The 25,187-nt window shown below is 47.9% G+C and overlaps 1 protein-coding gene across 5 annotated transcripts in view; it reads right to left on the bottom strand.

Annotated features, from left to right (window-relative positions):
• LOC129816639 (band 4.1-like protein 5) overlaps window positions 1–25,187 on the bottom strand; it is a 50,901-nt gene that overhangs the window by 3,938 nt on the left and 21,776 nt on the right. The window contains exons 9-25 of one of the 5 annotated variants that reach the window (XM_055871372.1): window positions 24,384–24,471; window positions 23,877–23,965; window positions 23,625–23,711; window positions 18,656–18,826; window positions 17,262–17,368; window positions 17,147–17,165; window positions 16,135–16,171; window positions 15,439–15,566; window positions 7,854–8,014; window positions 7,417–7,502; window positions 4,818–4,940; window positions 4,281–4,345; window positions 3,408–3,527; window positions 1,137–1,218; window positions 899–991; window positions 620–685; window positions 290–435 (exon numbers count right to left, since the gene is read on the bottom strand). In XM_055871372.1, coding sequence (XP_055727347.1) covers window positions 290–435; window positions 620–685; window positions 899–991; window positions 1,137–1,218; window positions 3,408–3,527; window positions 4,281–4,345; window positions 4,818–4,940; window positions 7,417–7,502; window positions 7,854–8,014; window positions 15,439–15,566; window positions 16,135–16,171; window positions 17,147–17,165; window positions 17,262–17,368; window positions 18,656–18,826; window positions 23,625–23,711; window positions 23,877–23,965; window positions 24,384–24,471 — 1,668 coding nt within the window. Of the gene's footprint in view, window positions 1–289; window positions 436–619; window positions 686–898; window positions 992–1,136; window positions 1,219–3,407; window positions 4,346–4,720; window positions 4,941–7,416; window positions 7,503–7,853; window positions 8,015–15,438; window positions 15,567–16,134; window positions 16,172–17,146; window positions 17,166–17,261; window positions 17,369–18,655; window positions 18,827–23,620; window positions 23,712–23,876; window positions 23,966–24,383; window positions 24,472–25,187 lie in introns of those variants that run through there. The other 4 variants (XM_055871371.1, XM_055871373.1, XM_055871375.1 and 1 more) reach the window with 4 other exon arrangements.

Raw genomic sequence — 25,187 nt, forward strand, 5'->3', positions numbered from 1 at the left:
AGTACAGCCAAACTTTATAACTTCTGTAGAGATGTAGTGGAAAATGAAACATTTAGCTCCAGCTTTCACAAAGCTATTTCAAGAAGCTCATCAGGACCATAATTAGTAAATGTGGATGTTAATCACTACAGGCTTCAACTATTAACAGGATGGAGAATTATATTGTCTACTCTTTACAACACAGCATATGGCATGGTAGCAAAAGCACATAGCAACTAAGACTAGCAACGATGACCACAATGTCCAGATGAGATGACCTAAAGAGCATTAGGACAAGGTAGAGAGTTACCTGGTGTCAATCGCATTGTGCATTTGAGAGGAGAGATGGGGGTGCAGGGCTGGGGTGAGAGCCCTCCCTTCAGGTTGGAAAGGGGCGGCGGTCTTTGCAGAGTGGTCAAGGTCAAAGAGGCCGTTAGTAAAGATGGCAGTGAGTGGCTGTGTTAGAATGGGAGAAGGAAAGTGGACTGACTGGGTCAGTCTCTGAGGCAGCTACAGTAGGAATGGTAGACTGACGTACAGACAGACTAAAATACAGACATACTTAAACCCAGGCCAGACAGGCAGGCTAAAGACAGACAGGAGCATTAAAGGCTGGAGGACAGTGAAAGACAGTACTCACTGCAGCAGCAGGGATGATCCAGCGAGGTGATATCATGGGCTTGGATTGCACTGATGGTGGCGGTAACTACAAGAGAACAAATGTTGAAGAGTTACACTCAAACACCTATCAATTGGCACAATGAGGCCAAAGTAAGTAGGTGACCTGTCAACATACAGTAGGCCTATTGGGTTTAAACTTGAAAGCGAACCACACTTATTTTTGGTAAGTTTGAACTACTCAAGGCAACAGATAACAGCAGCTGAAGCGTGAGGCAGCAGACGTGGTCTATAGACTTACTACTGGGGTTAGGTCTGAGAAGTCCATCAGGTTACTGCTCAGTGGGGCCCGCAGTGACGGAGGGGTGGGCATCTTCAGCTCCTCAGGTTCGGCCTGCATAGTGACAAGCCAATGGCTATGTTACAAACAGCTCTCACATTCCCACAAAAAGGCATACAATTCTCTGTGCATTCAGATGTAGTTTGCATTCTAATGCACGCGATTAACCGGAAAAGCAAAACACAGATTAATTGATTACCTTTGTTGGTTGCCCCCCGTTAAGTGTTTCAAGGGGCATCATAGGTGCTGATTGCATGAGATCCACAGCCAACATCTCAACACTGATGAGGAAAGAAGGACGAGACAGAAGACAGAGGGACGAGAGTTTAATTCACTCCTATAGGGTCTGATGAGGAAGTACTGAACAATAGCAAGGCTAACATACACATTATCAATGGACACAATCCTCACAAGTGCTGAATATGCAAAGACATGTATCCATGCAGAATTGAGTCATATCACATTAGCAGGAGTGTGATTCCCATGCTCAATCAGATGGTATCAGAGATCTATGATTCCTATAATCCACCAGATGGCAGCAGAGAGCTGTGTAAAAACACTGTCTTTTGTCTTGAGTGCTGCAACCTATAGCCTAGTAGACTAAAGAACGCTTGTTAACAATGTTAACTAGAATCTAAGAAGTGATATATATCCTTAAATGAGTGTCAGATGGAGCTGTAGTCCTGACTGCATGAGGCTGCCTCGTGGTACCCTATGGCTGGACAGGTGGCACCCTCTAACCTGGGTGGGCCCCACTCTTAGCCTCACATAGGGCTGGGCGATATGGCCAAAATATCTCCTCATGCCATGATTTTTGACAGTATGACAGTATTTGATGTTTTTGAATAATAAAAGTTGTAAATGTGCTTTATGAGTTGTGTATGGTCCTAGGGTGGCAACACATACATTCTACAAGTTATTTCAATGGAGCTTTCTCCATTCTGATTGAACAGCATAAAACAATCGAGCTTAAACCAAAAGTCCATCTTATTTTACAATATATCATTCCACACTGCGACATAGGGCTGCACGATATGTGCAAAAAAATAGAGGCCTTATTTTTAACCAAATATTGGAATTTGGATTTGACTTGCGATTTAGATCAAAACACAGGTGAACTGTTGGAATCATGGAAATATAACAATGACAACAGATGAAAAAGCCAGGGAGGCTTTCATATGACTATTCACTAGAATACTAATAGGATCTCTATGTAGGTATTATTGTGACAGGTTAGGAACCAAAGTGTTGGTCAGTGTTTCCCAGGGGAGTGGGACCCTAGAATGTTTGGCTACATTAAATATTCTCTCTTACTTCATGTAGCTAACATATTCATTATTTTCCTATTCCTCTCGGATTCAGAAGATACTGTTGCATAAACATATTGATTTAGGCCTACACCGGCACTGGTATAAGGCTGTAGCTAGCTACGTTTGCTCTGACTCCGTACATTCATTAGCTAGCTATCTAACTAGCGATTAGTGGCTAACATAATTTATTTTAGGTACAGCTTGCTAAGAAAAGCCAAGCTGTTTGCAGACATTAAGATAATGTAATTATAGAACGGTTGTCGATTTACAGTAAGAAGCAAAAAGTGGAATGCGGCATCATTGTCATTCACATATTGCTGCATCTGCTGCATTGACCATACAGACTGAAGTGTGACCGGTGGGAAAATCATCTTGTGGTTGATCAACAACTGCGCCTTTAGCAGCAATTACAGCAGTGAGTCTTTTTGGGTAAGTCTAAGAGCTTTCTACACCTGGATTCTGCAACATTTGCCCATTATTCTTTTAAAAAACTCTTCAAGCTCTGTCAAATTGGTTGTTGATCATTGCTAGAAAACCATTTTCAGGTCATGCAATAGATTTTCAAGTAGATTTAAGTCAAAACTGCTACTCGGCCACTCCGGAACATTCACCGTCTTGGTAAGCAACTCCAGTGTAGATTTGGCCTTTTAGGTTATTGTCCTGCTGAAAGGTGAATTAATCTTAGATGTGTGAGGTACAGAAATGTGTAATCATTCAAAAATCATGTTAAACACTATTATTGTACACAGTTCATGCAACTTAAATACATTTTTTACTACTGAACTTATTCAGGCTTGCCATAACAGCTTTTCATTTGTAATTCATTTGTACAAATTTCAAAAAACATAATTCCACTTTGACATTCTGATTATTGTGTGCAGGCCAGTGACAAAATCAGAATGTAATACATTTTGAATTCAGGCTGTAACAAACAAATTGTGGAAAAAGTCGAGGCGTGTGAATACTTTCTGAAGGTACTGTACATCATCTTACACACCCTATCTCCAGTTCTAACTGAAACCATATGAACACTGCACAGTTTACTTCAAGAAGCAATAAGCAAAAACACATTGAACCCCCCCCCCCCCCTTTCAAATGGCAGGCCTACTCCTTCGCATAATCTATACAGTGAGTGTGAGGTGTTTATTTCCCAGCCTCACCTGGTCCCAGCTGTGGTCAGCAGTGTTGGTTTGAGCAGGTCCCTTGACTCCTGTCTCTCGGGATGTCCAGTTAGAGACAGGGAGGAGTTGCTGCCCATACGGCCACTACGCACCTTCAGCCTGGGAATGAAAAAGAGTGGACAGTAAAAGAGATCTACAACACCCTCCACTACTCAGCTCAGCCTAAACATCCAGTTTGTTGAGGCAAATTTAGATTCTTCGATGCGAGTCGCCTTTGTTGCTTCTGTACCACTACACCAATCCCCCATCTTGTGCACTGTTTGAAGCTCAACATAAGAGGTCACTGGAGAAGGGCAAAACGAAGTTCCATGAACTGCTGTTTCTTGTGTGTGCAGGGATGCAGGTGTGGTGCTTAGGTTTGTTTAACAACAAAAAAAGAAAAGAAAAGGGGGGATTTTCTTTCAGAGGAATTATCACCGTAACACATTTTGGCTTTTGTGTTAACTTGACTACAGCTGCTGCAAGAATCCCTCATGTCAATCAACCCCAAGAGTCCTGCCCACAGAAAAGTGGGCAGCCCCTGGGAATGAGCCGTTGATTCAGGGGGTGATGTCATAACAGAATTATGCCAAGAACCATCATAAATATTCTAGCTGTTAATGAGCTTTGGAGGAAGGCTGTGATTGGCTTAGGCTGGCTGTGGAGTGTTGGGGTGACTCCAGGGAGATGGAGACAGGGGAGGCTTGGTGACATTCCAAGATTGAGGTTTCCTTTGTCATCAAATACAGTACAATAAAGCGTGATCATGCAATGCTCAATGCTTTGAATGCACGAGGGGAAGCGAAAGATTGCACACTAAAGGGTAGAGACTAGGAACACAACCGTAGTGACTCTTTCAGTGTCCTCACTCACCTGGCTGCAGCTTCCTGTACATTGCTGTTCTTGTCCCCCATCACAACGTGCTCCTCCAGGGAGCTCTATAACATACAGAACATCAGTGGTGGTATAATACAATCAATATGCCAGGCTGCGTGTATTTCAAATAGAAACTTGCCACTGTATCCAACTTCCTGATTATCCAAAGGTTTACAGTACTTATATAATACTTCCTCGTCTAGATGTAAGATTCCAAAGCATCCCTGTACCATTTCTATGTTGCACCAAGATGATTTCTGAGTGTCCATGGACAAAGTGCTAGCACAGACAGTATGAAGATAGGCAGAAACGGCTCCTCCAGTAGAAATCCCTGATCACGCTTGTAGGCGATGTCATGGCGACGGTGGCTAGCTAAGCTTATGGGCAGAAACATGTAAATCGGTTCTAAAATGAACAACTAAGGAAGAATTTCTCACTTCTCCCATTGACTTCCCAACCCGTCTTGGTCTGTGGAACCTGCTTCGAAGCGTTGCTGGAAGTATCGCAAAACTCTGTGGCGCTAGTGTTCAGTACCTTGAGGGCAGCCTGGGCTTTGATGATGTTACTCTTCAGGTCCTCTGGGGGGCGAAGTGGAGAAGGCACAGAGCTGCTACCCACACTGTTCAGACACTTCACTGTGAGTTTCACCACATCCTCCTTGTGGGGGGACCAACACACACACACGGAGGAGTTAGGCTACAGTATCTTCCTGTAAAGGCTGTAGTTACAATATCTCTGCCCTCCACCTTCCTTTAAGATACAAAAACAAACACAAAACCACCCCACCCCTACAATGGCTCCCCACCCCACCAATGGCTCCCCACCCCAGCCTTTCTCCCCAGCCCAGCCTTTCTCCCCAGCCCCAGCCTGCTGAGTCGCTCCCTGTCTGCCATTGCTTCCATACATTAGCCTGTCATAGTGGCCTACTGTCTTCCTCAGCATATGGAGCCAATTAGGGTCCCTGTGAAATTAAAACCAACACTCCTGGCAACCCCCTGCCTATCAGCACACATCAAATCAAGAACCATCACACATTTGCTTTTTCCCCAGGGAGACGGGCCGCGCAGCTCTCTGCCCCACCAGGGAGACGGGCCGCGCAGCTCTCTGCCCCACCAGGGAGACGGGCCGCGCAGCTCTCTGCCCCACCAGGGAGACGGGCCGCGCAGCTCTCTGCCCCACCAGGGAGACGGGCCGCGCAGCTCTCTGCCCCACCAGGGAGACGGGCCGCGCAGCTCTCTGCCCCACCAGGGAGACGGGCCGCGCAGCTCTCTGCCCCACCAGGGAGACGGGCCGCGCAGCTCTCTGCCCCACCAGGGAGACGGGCCGCGCAGCTCTCTGCCCCACCAGGGAGACGGGCCGCGCAGCTCTCTGCCCCACCAGGGAGACGGGCCGCGCAGCTCTCTGCCCCACCAGGGAGACGGGCCGCGCAGCTCTCTGCCCCACCAGGGAGACGGGCCGCGCAGCTCTCTGCCCCACCAGGGAGACGGGCCGCGCAGCTCTCTGCCCCACCAGGGAGACGGGCCGCGCAGCTCTCTGCCCCACCAGGGAGACGGGCCGCGCAGCTCTCTGCCCCACCAGGGAGACGGGCCGCGCAGCTCTCTGCCCCACCAGGGAGACGGGCCGCGCAGCTCTCTGCCCCACCAGGGAGACGGGCCGCGCAGCTCTCTGCCCCACCAGGGAGACGGGCCGCGCAGCTCTCTGCCCCACCAGGGAGACGGGCCGCGCAGCTCTCTGCCCCACCAGGGAGACGGGCCGCGCAGCTCTCTGCCCCACCAGGGAGACGGGCCGCGCAGCTCTCTGCCCCACCAGGGAGACGGGCCGCGCAGCTCTCTGCCCCACCAGGGAGACGGGCCGCGCAGCTCTCTGCCCCACCAGGGAGACGGGCCGCGCAGCTCTCTGCCCCACCAGGGAGACGGGCCGCGCAGCTCTCTGCCCCACCAGGGAGACGGGCCGCGCAGCTCTCTGCCCCACCAGGGAGACGGGCCGCGCAGCTCTCTGCCCCACCAGGGAGACGGGCCGCGCAGCTCTCTGCCCCACCAGGGAGACGGGCCGCGCAGCTCTCTGCCCCACCAGGGAGACGGGCCGCGCAGCTCTCTGCCCCACCAGGGAGACGGGCCGCGCAGCTCTCTGCCCCACCAGGGAGACGGGCCGCGCAGCTCTCTGCCCCACCAGGGAGACGGGCCGCGCAGCTCTCTGCCCCACCAGGGAGACGGGCCGCGCAGCTCTCTGCCCCACCAGGGAGACGGGCCGCGCAGCTCTCTGCCCCACCAGGGAGACGGGCCGCGCAGCTCTCTGCCCCACCAGGGAGACGGGCCGCGCAGCTCTCTGCCCCACCAGGGAGACGGGCCGCGCAGCTCTCTGCCCCACCAGGGAGACGGGCCGCGCAGCTCTCTGCCCCACCAGGGAGACGGGCCGCGCAGCTCTCTGCCCCACCAGGGAGACGGGCCGCGCAGCTCTCTGCCCCACCAGGGAGACGGGCCGCGCAGCTCTCTGCCCCACCAGGGAGACGGGCCGCGCAGCTCTCTGCCCCACCAGGGAGACGGGCCGCGCAGCTCTCTGCCCCACCAGGGAGACGGGCCGCGCAGCTCTCTGCCCCACCAGGGAGACGGGCCGCGCAGCTCTCTGCCCCACCAGGGAGACGGGCCGCGCAGCTCTCTGCCCCACCAGGGAGACGGGCCGCGCAGCTCTCCGCCCCACCAGGGAGACGGGCCGTGCAGCTCTCTGCCCCACCAGGGAGACGGGCCGCGCAGCTCTCTGCCCCACCAGGGAGACGGGCCGTGCAGCTCTCTGCCCCACCAGGGAGACGGGCCGTGCAGCTCTCTGCCTCTTCCCATACAACACAGCGCTGCTCGTCTGACTGACACTAACCAGGCTTTGTTCCCTGCAGAGGGTGGTGTGTGTGTGTGTTCCCTGTAGAGGGTGGTGTGTGTGTGTGTTCCCTGTAGAGGGTGGTGTGTGTGTGTGGCTGAGTGTATGTACACAGTATTCATGTCTCTTTTGGGCATGCAGAGTATCCCCCTTTCATTCTCTCCCTCGTCTCCCCGTCTCTCTCTCCACCCCCTTCCCCCTACCTCCCGCTCTCCCTACCCCCCTCTCGCCACCCCCTCTCCCTCTTCCAGCTGAGTGCATTGACCTGGTTGTTCATGTTGAGGTTGGCTCTGGAAGGGACAGGGAGCGAGAGACTCTGTAGTTCCGGCTGCTTCAGCCGCGCTGCCGCCTCTGTTGAAGAAACACGGACACGTCTTTACTATCAGTAACACTCCTGGTGGAGCACACAGAACATTTAACTGTTGAATACATTTCATAGTTCTATTCAGCACGTTCAATAACACCAGTGACCGTCTTTGGTGTACCAAGCCTCCAATAACAAACATCCTGTGTTTGGTAGGCAGAATATTTGCAAGGCAGTGCGCTTCTTTTTGACATTATACAACCTTAGCGAACAACTTCCTCTGCAAGGGGAGTACTTTTAATGAGCCAAGTCCTACTACTAAGGTTACCTACTAAACATATGACATGACTGGTGTTATACAGTAAGTCCAGCCTTGGCATGACTGTGTTTAAACTCACCGGCAAGAGAGACTTTCTCCTCCCCTGTGAGGCTGGAGGCGGAGGCAGCCATGCTTAGTCCCGCCTCCTCAGACAGGCCTGCTGTCGCCATGGGAACAGGTGTATGGGTGACGTCATTAACGCATGTCTCCAGCAGATCAGCTACGAGTGGCAGGGCCATGCTGCGGACACACACACACACGAGGACAGATAGAGGCATGGGAGGGAGACACTGCTATACCTGCAGAGTTTTTCTAGAGCATTTGATCTGACAACAAAATGAACAACCTCCAGGGTAGTTACTGGGCCCAGGTTTTCCCCCCCTGATCAAGTCACCTGGTACAGAAAGACAGGGTCACAACATGAGTATGACTTACCGGTGAACACTGGATGAGAAAGGCTGAAGAGTCTACCCCACTGTGACAGTTAATGAATGAGGCTCAGAGCCAGCACCATGCACGACTAATCCTGAAATCAACTGACCATATCCATAATTACACTTGTAAGTCAACAGATCCCTTATCAGGCCTCGAGTTAGTTCAAGTAACTGTATGGTAATGAGGAAGTAGCTTGTTCTCTACATCAAAGAGGGCCTTGAAGTGAGACCAGCAGGGCGTAGCTTACACTTTGCTGCAGCCTGAGGACAAAGACACGGTGAAAGCTGAGGGAAATATTACCACCTACTGCCTCAAGTCCTGTAGACGTGACACACCACACATCATGTAACATGGCATTGGCATCATCTATACAAACTCCATGTAAGGAGAACAACAATGGTCTGAGAACTCTTTCCACACAGTTTGGGAGGGAAAGGGAGACTGGTGGGAGAAGGGAGTTGGAGAGGGAGGGAAGGGGATAGAGGGAGTAGAGAGAGGGGGCGATGTACTAGCTAGCGAATGACATTCCATATGTGACTGCAGTGAGATTACAGGCTGAGAGGCTGCGTTTACGCAGGCAGCCCAATTCTGATATTCTTTTCACTATTTAGTCTTTTGAGCAAAACAGATCAGCTATGAAAAAGATCCGATGTGAAAAGATCTGATGTGACTGGTCAAAAGACCAATTATTGGACAAAATAGCAGAATTGGTCTGCCTGTGTAAACGCAGTCTACGAGGCTTTGATACAAGTGGTTTCAGTTGTCACAGAGGAGACACCTGCCTCCTTCACAGTAAAGAAGATTTAGGCCAGCTACTAATAATTACACCTCAGGGACTAGTGACAGCACTGGCCATAATACAGCCAAACAGCACTTGTTGCCTCTAGAGAATTAACAAATAAGTATACAAATGACTAAGTGCTGTGCACGTTACACTGAAACTATATAAACAACAACTGCCTACTCACCAACTGGAGGTGGGCGCTTTATTTCTGTTCATTATCAGAAGTCTCAATAAATTACAATACTGAGACAACCTTTGTTCACACGACTTAATAATGTAAACAGGAAATTCATTTAAAATAAATAAATCATTGGTAGAGCTGTGTAAGAGTACTGTCAATATATAGAAATAATATAGAATATAGAACTATTAGATTACATTCAAATTAACCAGCTAGGAGTTTACAGCAAGTACACTGTTAGGAATCCATCTTCTATCTGTATTCATAGTTTGTGCATTAACTTAACACCGATTAAGGCGAGACTGAAACATGTGCAGATCCATAAAATGTACCAAAACAGATTCAAATCAACAATCATAAAAAAGTGGGTTGAATCAAATCATTGGATGATTGAGAATACACAAAGACAGCCGGCAGTAACATGAAATATAACCGATAAAACAACTGGGGAAGTGAGAACAAGAGGAATACTTAATATCCCTGGAACTATAATATAAAGTCGTTCTTCAGAGACATCTTTCAGTCTGTCTATAATTGAACAGAACAGTGGTCCAGTGGGTTCATGTTGCCTCTCTCCTCTTGGTTCCTGTCTACAGACTGGTTTTTGTTCTACTGCTTCTCCCTCCAATACCATCTTGCCAGACAGTTTCTGTGGGGCAAGGGGGGGGTGTCATGGCAGTTTCAGTGGTTGAGGAGGAGGAGGAATGGGCAGGAGTAGAGAGAGAGTGAATAGTCCAGGTAATGTGGTGTCACCTGAGCACTGGGACACACAGAGCTCTGTCTGGTCTGTCTCTTGCTGAGGATTAGCTTAGTGTCCTAGTGAGACGGGTGGGACAGGGGGTAGGTCCAGTGGTGTCCGCCCACATCCAGGAGAAGGGTCAGCATTGGGTGGTGAAAGGGTGAGGCCTGGACAGGAAGGGTGGAGGAGAGGAGAAGACAGGGGGTATGGGGGAAGGAGTCAAAAAGAGGAGTGTGTGGAAGAGAGGGAGTGGCAGAGCAGATCTGGAGAGGAGATACAGCAGAATTTACAGAGAAGGTCTTGACCTGCCTGTATTAGGTGTTCAGTGACTAATCAGCTGTGGGGGACTATTCTTTCTGCAAACTAAAGTCAGTGTACCTACCAAGTGCAAGACAGAGGTAAACGGGAGGTCCTGAAGTCAGCATTCCCTTACATGATAGTATTACAACAGCATTGTAAGTGATGGAAGGTCCTTAAATAATTCACTACATACAGTAAGATGTTGTGACATCACTGCATTAGGATCTCAAAGAGACATGAATAGTCGTGACATTCTTTAGAGTCTGGTTGACTAATAGAACTACATCAGTGGACTTGAAGCACCGCATTTCAAATCACAGATTAAATCGGCAGACCGTAATCTTTCGTGGAAAGTGAGATAATCTGTCGGGACTGAATGGGATGTGTATGATAAGAGCATCAGTATTTAGGGGTTTTCCCATCACTGGTTATTTGGACAAATCACAATTTCGCAGGTGTTAGCATCTTTTGAATTTCGGAAGGGGACATTGGTGGAGTACCTCGTTCCAGTTCTGCTCATCTAGTATTTCTTGAGATCTTCTCCTAACATGTATGGACCAAGAACTTAAATCGAGCAGATGACCAATTACTTGAAACTTTAGTTCAGGGTTAGCTGAGATTAGGCAGATAGGAAACATCTCTTCCAATGTTGACCGTTTCACAAACTCAATGTGAGTGGAGAGTGTTTCTCATACGTATGCATGCCTAGGGGATTGCATAGCTACCATTTATTTACCAAAGTTAATCGAATCTTCTGTAATTTTTGTAATTAACAGGTACTCTATGGCAATCTATAGTATCTTGGGTCATTTATAGAGTATACAGTATTTACATCTGTGTCTATATTGTCCATGAGTTTCTGTCCTTGAAATTGACCAAAAATCTGGTAGTTTACTGGTAAACTTAGAAAGTTTCCAGTAATATATCTCGCTTTGCAACTCGATGAAGAAGCAGGCAACTCTATACCCGTACAACTAGGCTAACCTCTCTTCAAAGACCGCTAAGAAAGGCATGCTAGTGGTGTACTAATCAGAAATCTTAATATTGATGTTCACAGTACTTCTATAGAAGGTGGATGATGAGGTGTGTATAGATGAGTGTGAAACTGAGGTCAAAGAGGAGGTAACAGGAAGATAACATTACACATCAGACAGACATGGAGGACAACTTAACATCAATGAAACATTTTTATTTTTTTAAAGCTAGCTATAAATGTGCTTGTTGTTGTCATGCATTGGTTAGGTTAGTGGGAAGGCAGGCAGATGATTGGTAACTGGAGTGATTGGGAGTGTTTTTGGTGGAGGTTAATGAGGGTAAACTGAGGGAGACGGGAGAAGAGGAGAAGAAGAGGTTAGCATGCAGAATCCTCCCCGGGTTGGGGTGGAGAGGGGTGCAACCTAAAGACCAATTTAACACGACTCCTATGTTTCTGTAAAAGCCGATTTCTTAGGGCTTGAAAGTGAACACTGGCCTTCACCTGCATCGTTAATCCTCAACAACTGAAAACGGAACCAATGACGTACAGCCAGGAAAGCTAAGCAGTCAGCAAAGAGCCTAAGGAATGTGTCTAGCAGGTCTAGTTCATTGCCAGTAACTGCACAAACAAATAATCTGATCTCAACATGAATCAATGCAAGAGATTATCAAATTACAGGAAAGAACAAAACCAAAACCCCCTGAAAAACTATTCAGTGAGTCCGACATCAGCCTCCTATCAGTATAAACACAGTCATAATACTGGTCCTTAAAGTCTCTGCTCTGGCCTGTGTCGCAGTCAGATCCACAGGATTAGGAGCAGTGTTACTCCAGAACTTCAGCCAAATCCGTGCCTCATTTATTCATGTGAATTCCCCACTTAACACTGTGCTATGGTCACAGCTGCTATTAACGCACGGTGAGTGAAAGCTACACTGTGTACAAAACATTAGGAACACCCTTCCAAGAGGCTTCTAAACAGCTTCTACCCCCAAGACATAAGACTGATGAAGATCTAGTAAAATGGCTACCCAGACTATTTGCATTGCCCCCCCCCCCCCCCACGCTTCACGGTTGGGATGGTGTTCTTCAGCTTGCAAGCGCCCCCCTTTTTCCTCCAAACATAACAATGGTCATTATGGCCAAACAGTTCTATTTTTGTTTCATCAGACCAGAGGACATTTCTCCAAACTGTAGTTTGGCTTTTCTATGGCGGTTTGGAGCAGTGGCTTCTTCCTTGCTGAGAGGCCTTTCTGATTAGGTCGATATAGGACTCGTTTTACTGTGGATATAGATACTTTTGTACCCGTTTCCTCCAGTATCTTTACAAGGTCCTTTGCTGTTGTTCTGGGATTGATTTGCACTTTTCTCACCAAAGTACATTCATCTCTAGGAGACAGAAAGCGTCTCCTTCCTGAGCGGTATGACGGCTGCGTGGTCCCATGGTGTTTATACTTACGTATTATTGTTTGTACAGATGAACGTGGTACCTCTAGGTGTTTGGAAATTGCTCCCAAGGATGGACCAGACTTTTTTGATTTTCCCATGATGTCAAGCAAAGAGGCACTGAGTTGGAAGGTAGGCCTTGAAATACATCCACAGGTACAGCTCCAACTGACTCAAATGATGTCAATTAGCCTATCAGAAGCTTCTAAAGCCATATCTTTCTCTGGAATTTTCCAAGCTGTTTAAAGGCACAGTCAACTTAGTGTATGTAAACCTCTGACCCACTTGAATTTTGATATAGTGAAATAATCTGTATGTAAACAATTGTTGAAAAACTTACTTGTCATTGCCAAAGTAGATGTCATAACCGACTTGCCAAACTATAACTATAATTATAAGTGAAATAATCTGTCTGTAAACAATTGTTGGAAAAATTACTTGTGTCATGCACAAAGTAGATGTCCTAACCGACTTGCCAAAACGATAGTTTGTTAACAAGAAATTTGTGAAGTGGTTGAAAAATGAGTTTTAATGACTCCAACATAAGTGTATGTAAACTTCTGACTTCAACTGTACCTGCATATAACCCTCTACTACACCACTGATGGGGAATAGGCCTAGATCCAGGGAGGATGGTGTGCCATTATCTTCAGTTCCACCACCTGATCGCATGACAACGTGACAATCTCTTCCCTGGCCTGTGTGAAGTGGCTCTGAAGAGATCTCCTGGCCTAAAGTAAACTTTCATTAAATCGTAACCGCCAGCTGGCAAAGACCTTCAAGCTTGTTCACTCAGTGCCATGAAATATGCACCAAGTGTGATTTAAGCGTTTATAGGCTGTGGGCTGACATTTTGATCTATCCTCAGTGGCTGCTTTAATCAAATCAAACAACTAGCCTCCAGTACTGCATTACCATTATAATCAAGTTTGTTTTTCATTACTCTTCCTCATATGGCTAGGGAGGGAGACGAGAAGTGAAATAAGGACTCAAATGGTAGATATTGGCTCAGTACCTGGCTGAGATTATAAGGGAAAAGGATTTAACAAAGAGAGAGGATACAGTAGCATTAGTAGATCACAACAAGTGGTGGTCGTGAAAACGGGACAGAGGCCAAGGGTCACCTGAGTATTTGGGTTGGTATTGAAGGAGGATCAATGCAGAGCAACCATTACCATGGATGAAGATGATTTGTTTACCCGAGGAGGCAGTCCCCAGCCCTGAATCACAGGACCCAGCCCTGAATCGCAGTCCCCAGCAGGACCAAGATAACTTAATTGGTTGAAGCAGAACTCCAGGTAACTTGGAGGGTACATACCTTGCCTTATGAAAAGGCCTGTTTGGTCTCAGTACATCATACTAGAACAAAAAGGTAGAGCTTAGAAATGGGGATTTATCTTAAAAGAGCACAGCTTCAAGGTCAACCAAATACAGGAAACCATTTATTTTTAATATGTCAGGAATTCTAAAGGCAGACAGCCTTCATTGCAGAGTCATCCTCTGGGGATCAAGTTTTAGGAGAGAAGAGAAAGGGGGCTGAAGAGAAGGATGGGGTATTTCCTAGAAAAGAGTTTGTTGTTTCCACCCCAGCGGGGGCCATGGCCACCACCAACGCAGTAGTAGCTGCACTACAACCACTATCTGTCTACTCAGTGTCGTAACACACTGTCAAACATGTACCACCACCCCCCAGATCCCCTTCACATTCTAGTCACTCAGTGTACCTCTACACACACACCAAACCACCACCACCTGAGAGCTCCAGGGTGAGCGTAATGTAGCCAGGGTCATGTTCACTAGGGCACGCCATGGAAAACGCTTCAAAACATTTTGCAACGGAAAACAAAAATGTGTTTCTTATTTAACAAGTCCAGTTAATCCCACCACTGTTTGTCTAATTTATTCAGTTTGGTGCTTAATGAACACGACCCAGGGGGCCTAGTGGTTAGAAGGTTGGGCCAGTAACCAAAAAGTTGAAGGATCGAATCCCCGAGTTGACAAGGTAAAAATCTGTCATTCTGCCCCTGAGCAAGGCAGTTAACCCACTATTCCTCGGGTGCCGAAGACGTGAATGTCGATTAAGGCAGCCCCCCGCACCACTCTGATTCAGAGGGGTTGGGTTAAATGCGAGAGGCACATTTAAGTGTCTCCCCATCTGTTTGGTCACTAGCTGTCGCAGAGCAGGCACTAGGCAGAGCCACTACGCGCGTCCACAATGACACCTTATTCCCTCCATAGCCCACTGCTCTGATGAAAAGTAATGCACTACATAAGAAATAGGGTGTGATTTGGGATGCTGCCTGTGTGTCCTCTACCCAGTACCCACTGCCCAATGACAGCTCTGTGTCCGCCACCCAGTACCCATTGCCCAATGACAGCTCTGTGTCCTCTACCCAGTACCCACTGCCCAATGACAACTCTGTGTCCTCTACCCAGTACCCACTGCCCAATGACATCTCTGTGGCCACCACTCAGTGCCACCCACCGCCACCCACTGCCCAATGACAGCTCTGTGGCCACCACTCAGTGCCACCCACCGCCACCCAGTACCCACTGCCCAATGACAGCTCTGTGGCCACCACTCAGTGCCACCCACCGCCACCCAGTACCCACTGCCCAATGACAGCTCTGTGGCCACCACTCAGTGCCACCCACCGCCACCCAGTACCCACTGCCCAATGACAGCTCTGTGGCCACCACTCAGTGCCACCCACCGACCAGTGCCACCCAGTACCCACTGCCAGCAGGATGAACAGATTAGGCAGCTTAATGATCTTAAGACATTTGAACAGAGAGCGCCTCACCTCCTCTTCTCCGATTGGCCACCGCCAGGACTTCTTGGGAGGGTTTCGATTTTCATAGGTCTGCTGGTGCAGACTGAGGATACAGGGCTGACCACGGGCAGGGACCAGGGGCTTCTGATGTGGAGGTGCTGGGGGAAACAGAGGGACAGGGGTTAGGTCTGATGTGGAGGTGCTGGGGGAAACAGAGGGACAGGGGTTAGGTCTGATGTGGAGGGGCTGGGGGAGAGACAGGGGTTAGGTCTGATGTGGAGGGGCTGGGGGAGAGACAGGGGTTAGGTCTGATGTGGAGGGGCTGGGGGAGAGACAGGGGTTAGGTCTGATGTGGAGGGGCTGGGGGAGAGACAGGGGTTAGGTCTGATGTGGAGGGGCTGGGGGAGAGACAGGGGTTAGGTCTGATGTGGAGGGGCTGGGGGAGAGACAGGGGTTAGGTCTGATGGAGGGTCTGGGGGAGAGACAGGGGTTAGGTCTGATGTGGAGTGGCTGGGGGTAACAGACAGGTTAGGTCCGTTCGGCTATTTGAATATTAAAATAACTGTGCCCACCCCTAACACAGATTCTTCCAAGTCCTGAAATAAAAAAGCATGTTGAATTGAGATTCTCCATAGAAAGTGCTTCCTAGTCCAAGACCAGGCTTAATATGTGCCTGGGAAACTGTCACTAGAGTCAGTAGGGTTCAAGGACCGCAGAGCAACATACCTTGGCATCTTTGTTGGGGCTCATTCCGTTGTTGTGACTGGTAAAGAGAGGAGAGAGAACTCAACGGACATACATATATATATATTTTTTTTACCTTTGACCTTTCAGCCTTTTGATCTTATGTTGATGTAACCCTGAAGCAAATGACATTCCACCCTTGTTTTTCACAGAAGACATGGCTGCCATGTCAAGGCTGCCATGGAGGACTCATGTCCATGCCTTTGATTAATCGCTCATCGCTACGGCGATGCACGTGAAGTGAGCATCATCACTCCCACAGTCATGATGACATCACTGCTAACTACCTAAGTAATCCACACACATGATTTAACCATTATGATTCAGTGAGCATGACGAATGGTAAGAAGGGGACGTCAGGCTGACTGTTTTATAATTAAGCCTTCTCTCCGTGACATTTAACATTACTCATTCACAACGCTTTATTGCTGCTGTGATGTAAAAAGGTCACCGGCTGAAAGAGCAGAGTAGTGCGCGCACACACACACAGAGAGAGAGAGATCTAGAACTTCTTGCAGCAGACAGCACAGCGTGGACAGAGAACTGTGTGTGATAACCAGTGTGCTCCTCTCCCAGCACACAGAAGAGATAAAGGCAAGCCTGGAGGAGGATACAAACCAGAGGATACTACAGACTGTGTGAGGGCCTCTGATATTAATCTAGTCAATTATCAGATCACATTTGATTTTTCACATGCGCTGAAAACAACACGTGTAGACTTTACCGTGAAATGCTTACTTACCAGCCCGTTCCCAACAATGCAAAGAAAATAGTGTCTGTCTCTCTCTCTCTCTCTGTGTGTGTGTGTATGTCACGGTTATCATACTGAGATGAGTCTTACAACAGGAAACAGATATGTATACATCAACAGCTTGAGATTAGTCAATCACTGATCAGTGCCCATCCCAAACATTTAGTAACAAAACATTCCCTTTAAAAAACATGTTCAAATATTTATCTATTAGTTACTTTGGGGGGGGGGGGGTGTACTTACTCCTGGAGTTTGTTGGCTCCTGGGAAATAAGAGACAGAACATGAGTCATTATGATGTATAAGGAGTATATTAAACAGTGTGTGTGTGTGTGTGTGTGTGTGTACAGTGAACGCACCCCGGTTCATCATGGTCCTCCTGGAGTAACGGCGGCTGGGCCTCCTCTCAAACGATGCTGACCTCCTGGCTTTGTTGCCCTTGGTGGTCTGGTACTCAGTCTTCCCACTGAGGACAACAGGGTAATATTCATTAGCGTACAATGTAGAAAAACAGTTTGCTTACGGGAAACGAAAACAAGCATTTCCTATTGGACAAGGTAGGCCCCCCCCCCCATTTCGGGCCTGTTTGATTCTGTTTCGTTCCTGAATACAACCCAGAACAACAGACAGGAAGGAGGGGGAATGAGAGCGAAACCAAACAACCCACCACCAGGCAGGGGACAATCAGGCAGTGAGTCTGCCCAGTGAAGCCTGAACACAGGCAGGCAGGGAGAGGGAGAGCCTCCCTGGCAATCAGACCACCAGGACTGATTCACATACTGACTGGAACTTTTGTTGGGGCTCAGGAGCAACACTGGGAAACCGTTTTGCAAATGACTTGAACATATAGAAAATCCTTAGCTAGATCTGGGCTGAAGGGAAAGCTTGTATTCAAACAGACAAGCCTTGGAAAATATGCAAATGTGGTAGTTTCAAGGAGAACAAGAGGGGGGTAATTGGAGTCAAGTTTGTGGAGGAGACACTTCAGCTGGAATATAAAGAAGATCACATGAAAACACAAAAGGCAAGGAGATTCCTTCATCTCTGGTAACGGTTGAGGTTTTACTAGTCCGCCACACGGTCAGGATGGAAACACGCCTGGCCCTATGGAATATAGCCAAGAACTTGAGTATAGTAGCCACTGCTGGGCTACTTCAGAGGAAAAAGAGACGTGGAGGGTGCTGTGTACCGTTCTGTATCTCCTCCCATCCTTCACCCCCAGTCCCCAGCTCCCCCTCATAACCCCCCAGGGTGGCCTTCAATGCTCAACCCCCCTGGACAAGCTGTTGTGACACGGGACTGACCCCTGCTGAACTCTGTGGTCATCCAACCAGAAACACGCCATCTTAAAACAACAAGGCCCCAAAGAGAGCATGAAGCTGCTGTTTTAGCAGTCTGTTGTTTACACTGCAGCAAGACAAGCTATTTTTACACAACGGGACAAGTTGAAAGTTGTAACGAGTTTCATTAGGCACAGTTAGCTGAATGTGAGCCCATGGTCAGTTAAATCCTATTAAAATTATAATCTGTGGATTTGTCTAATGTGCACATTTTTTGAGTTTTACAATAATGAACTGGGGATTGAATTGTATAGGGGCATTGTGTAGAGACTTGTGCAGAGTGGAGTGAATAATGAGTGTTAAGTGTAGCAGTACTGTCATCAACCATATCAGACTGACATGGTTGGTGAGGAGTAATATGCAGATGGTAGTATACTGCAGTGTGTAGTGTACACATGCTGCTCAATAGCTACCTGTAGCGGAAGCGTGACCCCATGCGGATGAACCCGGAGCGCGCTGAGCCCTTCTGGACCGGGCCGCGGAGCCGGAAGAAAGCATGGTGTTCCACAGCACACTTCCACAGGTGCTTACAGGCCTTGGGGTGGTCCATACGGAACACAAACGTGTGCTGCTGCTCTTTACCCTGAGACGGAGAGAGACAGACAAGAACATCCCCTGTATTATAAAGAACAGGGGACAGAGAGGGAACACGTATACATGAAACAGTACAATGACTAAAAAGTGGTTAGGACGTTTTTGGGGCTTTGGGTCCTGGGCTCTAGAAACTAGACCAGAGACATGATCTAATAGGTTATTATGGATCCAGAGACATGCTAATTAAACCAGTTAAGACTTAGTACAATGTAATATACTGAGTGTACGAAACATTAGGAACACCTGCTTGTCCCATGACACAGACTGACCAGGTGAATCTAGGTGAAAGCTATGATCCCTTATTGATGTCACTTGTTAAAGCCACTTCAACCAGTCAGTGTAGATGAAGGGGAGGAGGCAGATTAAAGAAGGATTTTTAAGCCTTGAGACATGGATTGTGTATGTGTGCCATTCAGAAGGAGAATGGGCAAGACAAAGGATTTAAGTGCTTTTGAACGGGGTGCCAGGCGCACCAATGTGTCAAGAACTGCAACGCTGCTGAATTTTTCATGCTCAACAGTTCCCCGAATGTTTCAAGAATGGTCCACCACTCAAAGAACATCTAGCCAACTTGACACAACTGTGGGAAGCATTGGAGTCAGCTTTCGACACCTTGTAGAGTCCATTACCCAACAAATTGAGGCTATTCTGAGGGCAAAAGGGAGGGTGTAACTCAATATTAGGAAGGAGGTTAGTGTATATTTCTCTTAAAATTCAGATGAAAATATACACTTCCAGTCAAAAGTTTTAGAACCCCTACTCATTCAAGGGTTTTTCTTTTTACTAGATGGTTTGGGATAAGTTGAACCGCAAAGTGAAGGAAAAGCAGCCAACAAGTGCTCAGCATATGTGGGAACTCCTTCAAGACTGTTGGAAAAGCATTCCAGGTGAAGGTGGTTGAGAGAATGCCAAGAGTGTGCAAAGCTGTCAAGGCAAAGGGTGGCTATTTGAATAATCTCAAATATATTTTGATTTGTTTAACACTTTTTTGGTTACAACATGATTCCAAATGTGTTATTTTATAGTTTTGATGTCTTCACTATTATTCTACAATGTAGAAAACAGGAAAAATAAAGAAAAACATTTGAATGAGCAGGTGTTCTAAAACTTTTGACCGGTAGTGTACAACAATCCTATACCCCAGTTTCCTAGCTCAAATTATAGCCAAGCACAGACAGAGCGCGTCCGCGCACGAGAATTGACTGCTTCATTTCATCAACTTGCTCATTATTGCAATTTACCATCAGACCTCGATGAGGCAAATTAAATCCCTTCTCGTGTCCTATTCGGTTATGCCAGCGTAGCGATTTTCTCAGCAGTGCTCTGTCCTGCTGCTAGACAGCCTGCTCAGTACACTACAATCAGTCTGTCCAGTGCTCGGCTAACAGTGCTTAATTAATTCGGACACAAGAGCACAGTACAGAGATACAAAGAGAACACCACACATTCACATGTAGGATTAGAGTAGAAGAATTCGGGGAACTTCCAATAAATTCCCTGGGTTTTTCAGAAATGCTGGTTTGAGGATTCCAGATTTCCTGCTTATTCTCCCCTATTCCGGGAACAACCAACCGGGATTTCAACCCTAGGCAGGATTAAGACTTCAACAAAGACACCAGGAGAGGACAACCAGAATACCTTTGAGTGTGCACACACAGACCCCCCATATACACACATACCCCCCCCACACACACACGATTAGTAAAATGTCCCAAAGTCAAGACCCTGGCCACATTCCGATGGTGCAACATAGTCCACATTCCAAGTGGTCACCTGTCAGACTGGCTGAGCAACAGTCCAGAGTAGCTTCATAAATCATGACTTTAATTAGTCTACTCCAGGGGTTAGGCAACTAGGTTCAGCTGCAGGCCAATTTTAGTTTGAGCGAATGGTGGGGGGGCCGGAAAATGAGAATAATTTGTACACTGCAAATTGACCACAACTAAGCCCAAAAAGAGATTGTATTTGAAAAATAAATGATATACCTCGATTACATTGAGACACAATAGAGTCTATTTGATTTATTTTGTGGGAATACTTAACAGACGTCCTAAATTAAACTCATTCTTAACATAATTCCTGTTGCCAATCCCTGGTCTACTCTGTCCCATTACACAACTATATGTCTGGTCTCCCTTCCTTCCTCCCTCCCTGCCCAGTCTCCCTCCCTCCCTGCCCACCCAGTCACCCTCCCTCCCTGCCCACCCAGTCACCCTCCCTCCCTGCCCACCCAGTCACCCTCCCTCCCTGCCCACCCAGTCACCCTCCCTCCCTGCCCACCCAGTCACCCTCCCTGCCTGCCCACCCAGTCACCCTCCCTCCCTGCCCACCCAGTCACCCTCCCTCCCTGCCCACCCAGTCACCCTCCCTGCCTGCCCACCCAGTCACCCTCCCTGCCTGCCCACCCAGTCACCCTCCCTGCCCAGTCTCCCTCCCTGCCCAGTCTCCCTCCCTGCCCAGTCTCCCTCCCTGCCCAGTCTCCCTCCCTGCCCAGTCTCCCTCCCTGCCCAGTCTCCCTCCCTGCCCAGTCTCCCTCCCTGCCCAGTCTCCCTCCCTGCCCAGTCTCCCTCCCTCCCCAGTCTCCCTCCCTCCCCAGTCTCCCTCCCTCCCCCAGTCTCCCTCCCTCCCCCAGTCTCCCTCCCTCCCCCAGTCTCCCTCCCTCCCCCAGTCTCCCTCCCTCCCCCAGTCTCCCTTCCTCCCCCAGTCTCCCTTCCTCCCCCAGTCTCCCTTCCTCCCCCAGTCTCCCTTCCTCCCCAGTCTCCCTTCCTCCCCAGTCTCCCTTCCTCCCCAGTCTCCCTTCCTCCCCAGTCTCCCTTCCTGCCCAGTCTCCCTTCCTCCCCAGTCTCCATCCCTGCCCAGTCTCCCTTCCTCCCCAGTCTCCCTTCCTCCCCACCTGCCCTTTTTTTGTGGCAACAGGTCACAAATCTTGCTGCTGTGTGGCATTTCACCCAGTAGATGAGTTTTATCAAAATTGGGTTTGTTTTCAAATTCTTTGTGGGTCTGTGCAATCTGAGGGAAATATGTCTCTCTAATATGGTCATACATTTGGCAGGAGGTTAGGAAGTGCAGCTCAGTTTCCACCTAATTTTGTGGGCAGTGTGCATATCCTTTTAGGTGGTTGTAGAATTTAACGTCTTTCCTGGATTTTGATGATTATCGGCCTAATTCTGCTCTGCATGCATTATTTGGTGTTTTACGTTGTACACGGGGGATATTTTTGCAGAATTCTGCATAGAGTCTCAATCAATTGGGTGTTTTCCCCAGACCTCACAACCATGAAGTGCAATGGGTTCGATAACTGATTCACGTATTTTTTTGTTGTTCGAATTTTATGTTCCTTTTGATGGCATAGAATGCGCTTCTTGTCTTGTCTCTCAGCTCGTTCAGAGCTTTGTGGAAGTTACCTGTGGTGCTGATGTTTAGGCCGAGGTACGTACCATTTGTGTGCGCTCTAGGGCAACAGTGACTAGATGGAATTTGTATTCATGGTACTGGCGACAGGACCTTTTTTGGAATACCATTATTTTTGTCTTACTGAGATTGACTGTCAGGGCCCAGGTCTGACAGAATCTGTGCCGAAGATCTAGGTGCTGCTGTAAGCCCTCCTTGGTTGGTGACAGAAGCACCAGATCATCAGCAAACAGTAGACATTTGGCGTCAGATTCTAGTAGTGTGAAGCCGCGTGCTGCATACTGTTCTAGTGCCCTCGCCAATTTGTTGAAGAGGGTGGGGCTTAAGCTGCATTGCCCCACGGCCTGTGTAAAGAAATGTGTGTATGCCAATTTGAACCGCACACTTGTTTGTGTACATGGATTTAATCATGTTGTATGTTTTTTCCCCAAACACCACTTTCCATCAATTTGTATAGGAGACCCTCATGCCAAATTGAGTCGAAGTTTTTTTTTAAATCAACAAAGCATGAGCAGACTTCGCCTTTGGTTTGTTTGTTTGTCCATTAGGGTGTGCAGGGTGAATACATGCTCTGATGTATGGTAATTTGGTAAAAAGCCAATTTGACATTTGATCAGTACATTGTTTTCATTGAGGAAATGTACGAGTCTGCTGTTAATGATAATGCAGAGTATTTTCCCAAGGTTGCTGTTGATGCATATCCCACGGTAGTTATTGGGGTCAAATTTGTCTCCTCTTTTGTGGATTTGGGTGATCAGTCCTTGGTTCCAAATATTGGGGAAGATGCCAGAGCTAAGGATGATGTTAAAGAGTAAGTATATCCAATTGGAATTTGTTGTCTGTATATTTCATAATTTCATGTTTGGTTTGGAGGGTTTGTATTTTGTCCTGTAGTTCATTCAATGTAATTTGTGAATCCAGTGGGTTCTTATAGTCCTTAATAGTTGATTCTAAGATTTGTATTTGATCATGTCTATGTTTTCACTGTTTGTTCTTGGTTATAGGGCCAAAAAAGATAACTGTGTTGTTGTTTGTTTAGCGTTTTCCAATTTTTCCTGAAGTGGTTAGATTCTATGGATTCTTCAATTACATTGAGCCGATTTCTGATTGTCTTCGGCTCACTCACTTACAAGTAGGGACCATGGCTACCCCAGTGTGTGTGTGTGTGTGTGTGTGTCAGAGAAGGGACCATGGCTTCCCCAGTGTGTGTGTATGTGTGTGTGTGTGTGTGTGTCAGAGTAGGGACCATGGCTACCCCAATGTGTGTGTGTGTGTGTGTGTGTGTGTGTGTGTGTGTGTGTGTGTGTGTGTGTGTGTGTGTGTCAGAGAAGGGACCATGGCTTCCCCAGTGTAGAGTAGGGTTGGTTAATTACCTCTTCTGTCTCCTGAGCCTCTTCTCCATCCTCCTCCACCACCACCAGGGTCAGCTTGCTCTTCTTAAAGTCTAGACGGGTGATCTTGGGCCTGGGAGACACACACACACACAGGTGTTTCAGATGCAACGGGTGGAAGGTGTTTTCCAGTTGTTCTGTTAAAAACAAGGATGTGCCTTACTATCTATTGACACAGGGCTTTGTCCATTGGAAAGTGAGCGCAGCAGCAGAGTTGGGAGCTTAAATGTGTTCTTACCAGAAGAACAGGCCTATCTTGGTCTCTCCCTCAAACACCAGCACTCCAGTGGGAGTCAGTCCTAACTGGTACTCATTACCATCTCGAGCCTGGAAGGAAAAGAGGACACAAATCAAATCAAGTTTATTTGATATAGCCCTTCGTACATCAGCTGATATTTCGAAGTGCTGTACAGAAACCCAGCCTTAAACACCAAACAGCAAGCAATGCAGGTGTAGAAGCACGGTGGCTAGGAAAAACTCCCTAGAAAGGCCAGACACACCCATTCAGCGCAGTGTTCCTGTTAATGTTTGTCATCGTCCTTAAAATCGTCACTAGCTCTCTGCGTTTCCCTTTTACATTCACGTCATTTAGCAGACGCTCTTATCCAGTACGAATAACAGTAGTAAGTATATACATTTTCATACTGGTCCCCCGTGGGAATCAAACCCACAACCCTGGCGTTGAAAGTGCCATGCTCTACCACGTGAGACACAGGACCAGTACAGCACGTTCTGTTCTCCTCACCTTGACCATGTGCATGTCCACCCCATACATCTCCAGCCACTTGGCCTTGTTCAGGTAGTTAATCTCTGCCTGCGACGGCATCTGGCCCCTGGGACGGAGCAGAGGGAGAAAATACAGGTATGAACAGGAGATGGGGTGTGTGTGTGTGTCTCTGTATGTATGCATGTGTATGTGTGTGATATGTGTCTCTATGTATGCATGTGTGTGTGTGTGTGTGTGTGTGTGTGTGTGTGTGTGTGTGTGTGAGAGAGAGACAAGGTCACATACAAAGAATGCTGACTCTTGAGATGAACCCCGACTGATGATTCTAAATCTTAAAAAGGTGACATTAAAATCTCACCCATGAGGAAGTCATACAACACAGGAAGCCCATGCATGTGGCCAGGGTTAAAACACAGACAATGACAATATTGATCCTCTGTAGTACATGAGTCAACGTAACCTCTGGTCAACCCCGGTCCACACCGACACATGCTTTAAATCAAGTTCTAAAAATAACTGTACTTAACCCGGCCTGGGAACACCCCCAGCTTGAGTACATCAAGGGTGATCAAATAATATAGGTATCCTAAAGCCCATGGGGAGCATACAGCAGGTAATCCAAGGAGCGTTTAACTAGGTAGGTGATTAACCAACTACTGGCACCCAAACGCCTGGCTGTAACGCCTGGCTGTAACGCCTGGCTGTAACGCCTGGCTGTAACGCCTGGCTGTAACGCCTGGCTGTAACGCCTGGCTGTAACGCCTGGCTGTAACGCCTGGCTGTAACGCCTGGCTGTAACGCCTGGCTGTAACGCCTGGCTGT

Source organism: Salvelinus fontinalis, chromosome 19 (assembly GCF_029448725.1).
Source record: "Salvelinus fontinalis isolate EN_2023a chromosome 19, ASM2944872v1, whole genome shotgun sequence".
Taxonomy (NCBI): domain Eukaryota; kingdom Metazoa; phylum Chordata; class Actinopteri; order Salmoniformes; family Salmonidae; genus Salvelinus; species Salvelinus fontinalis.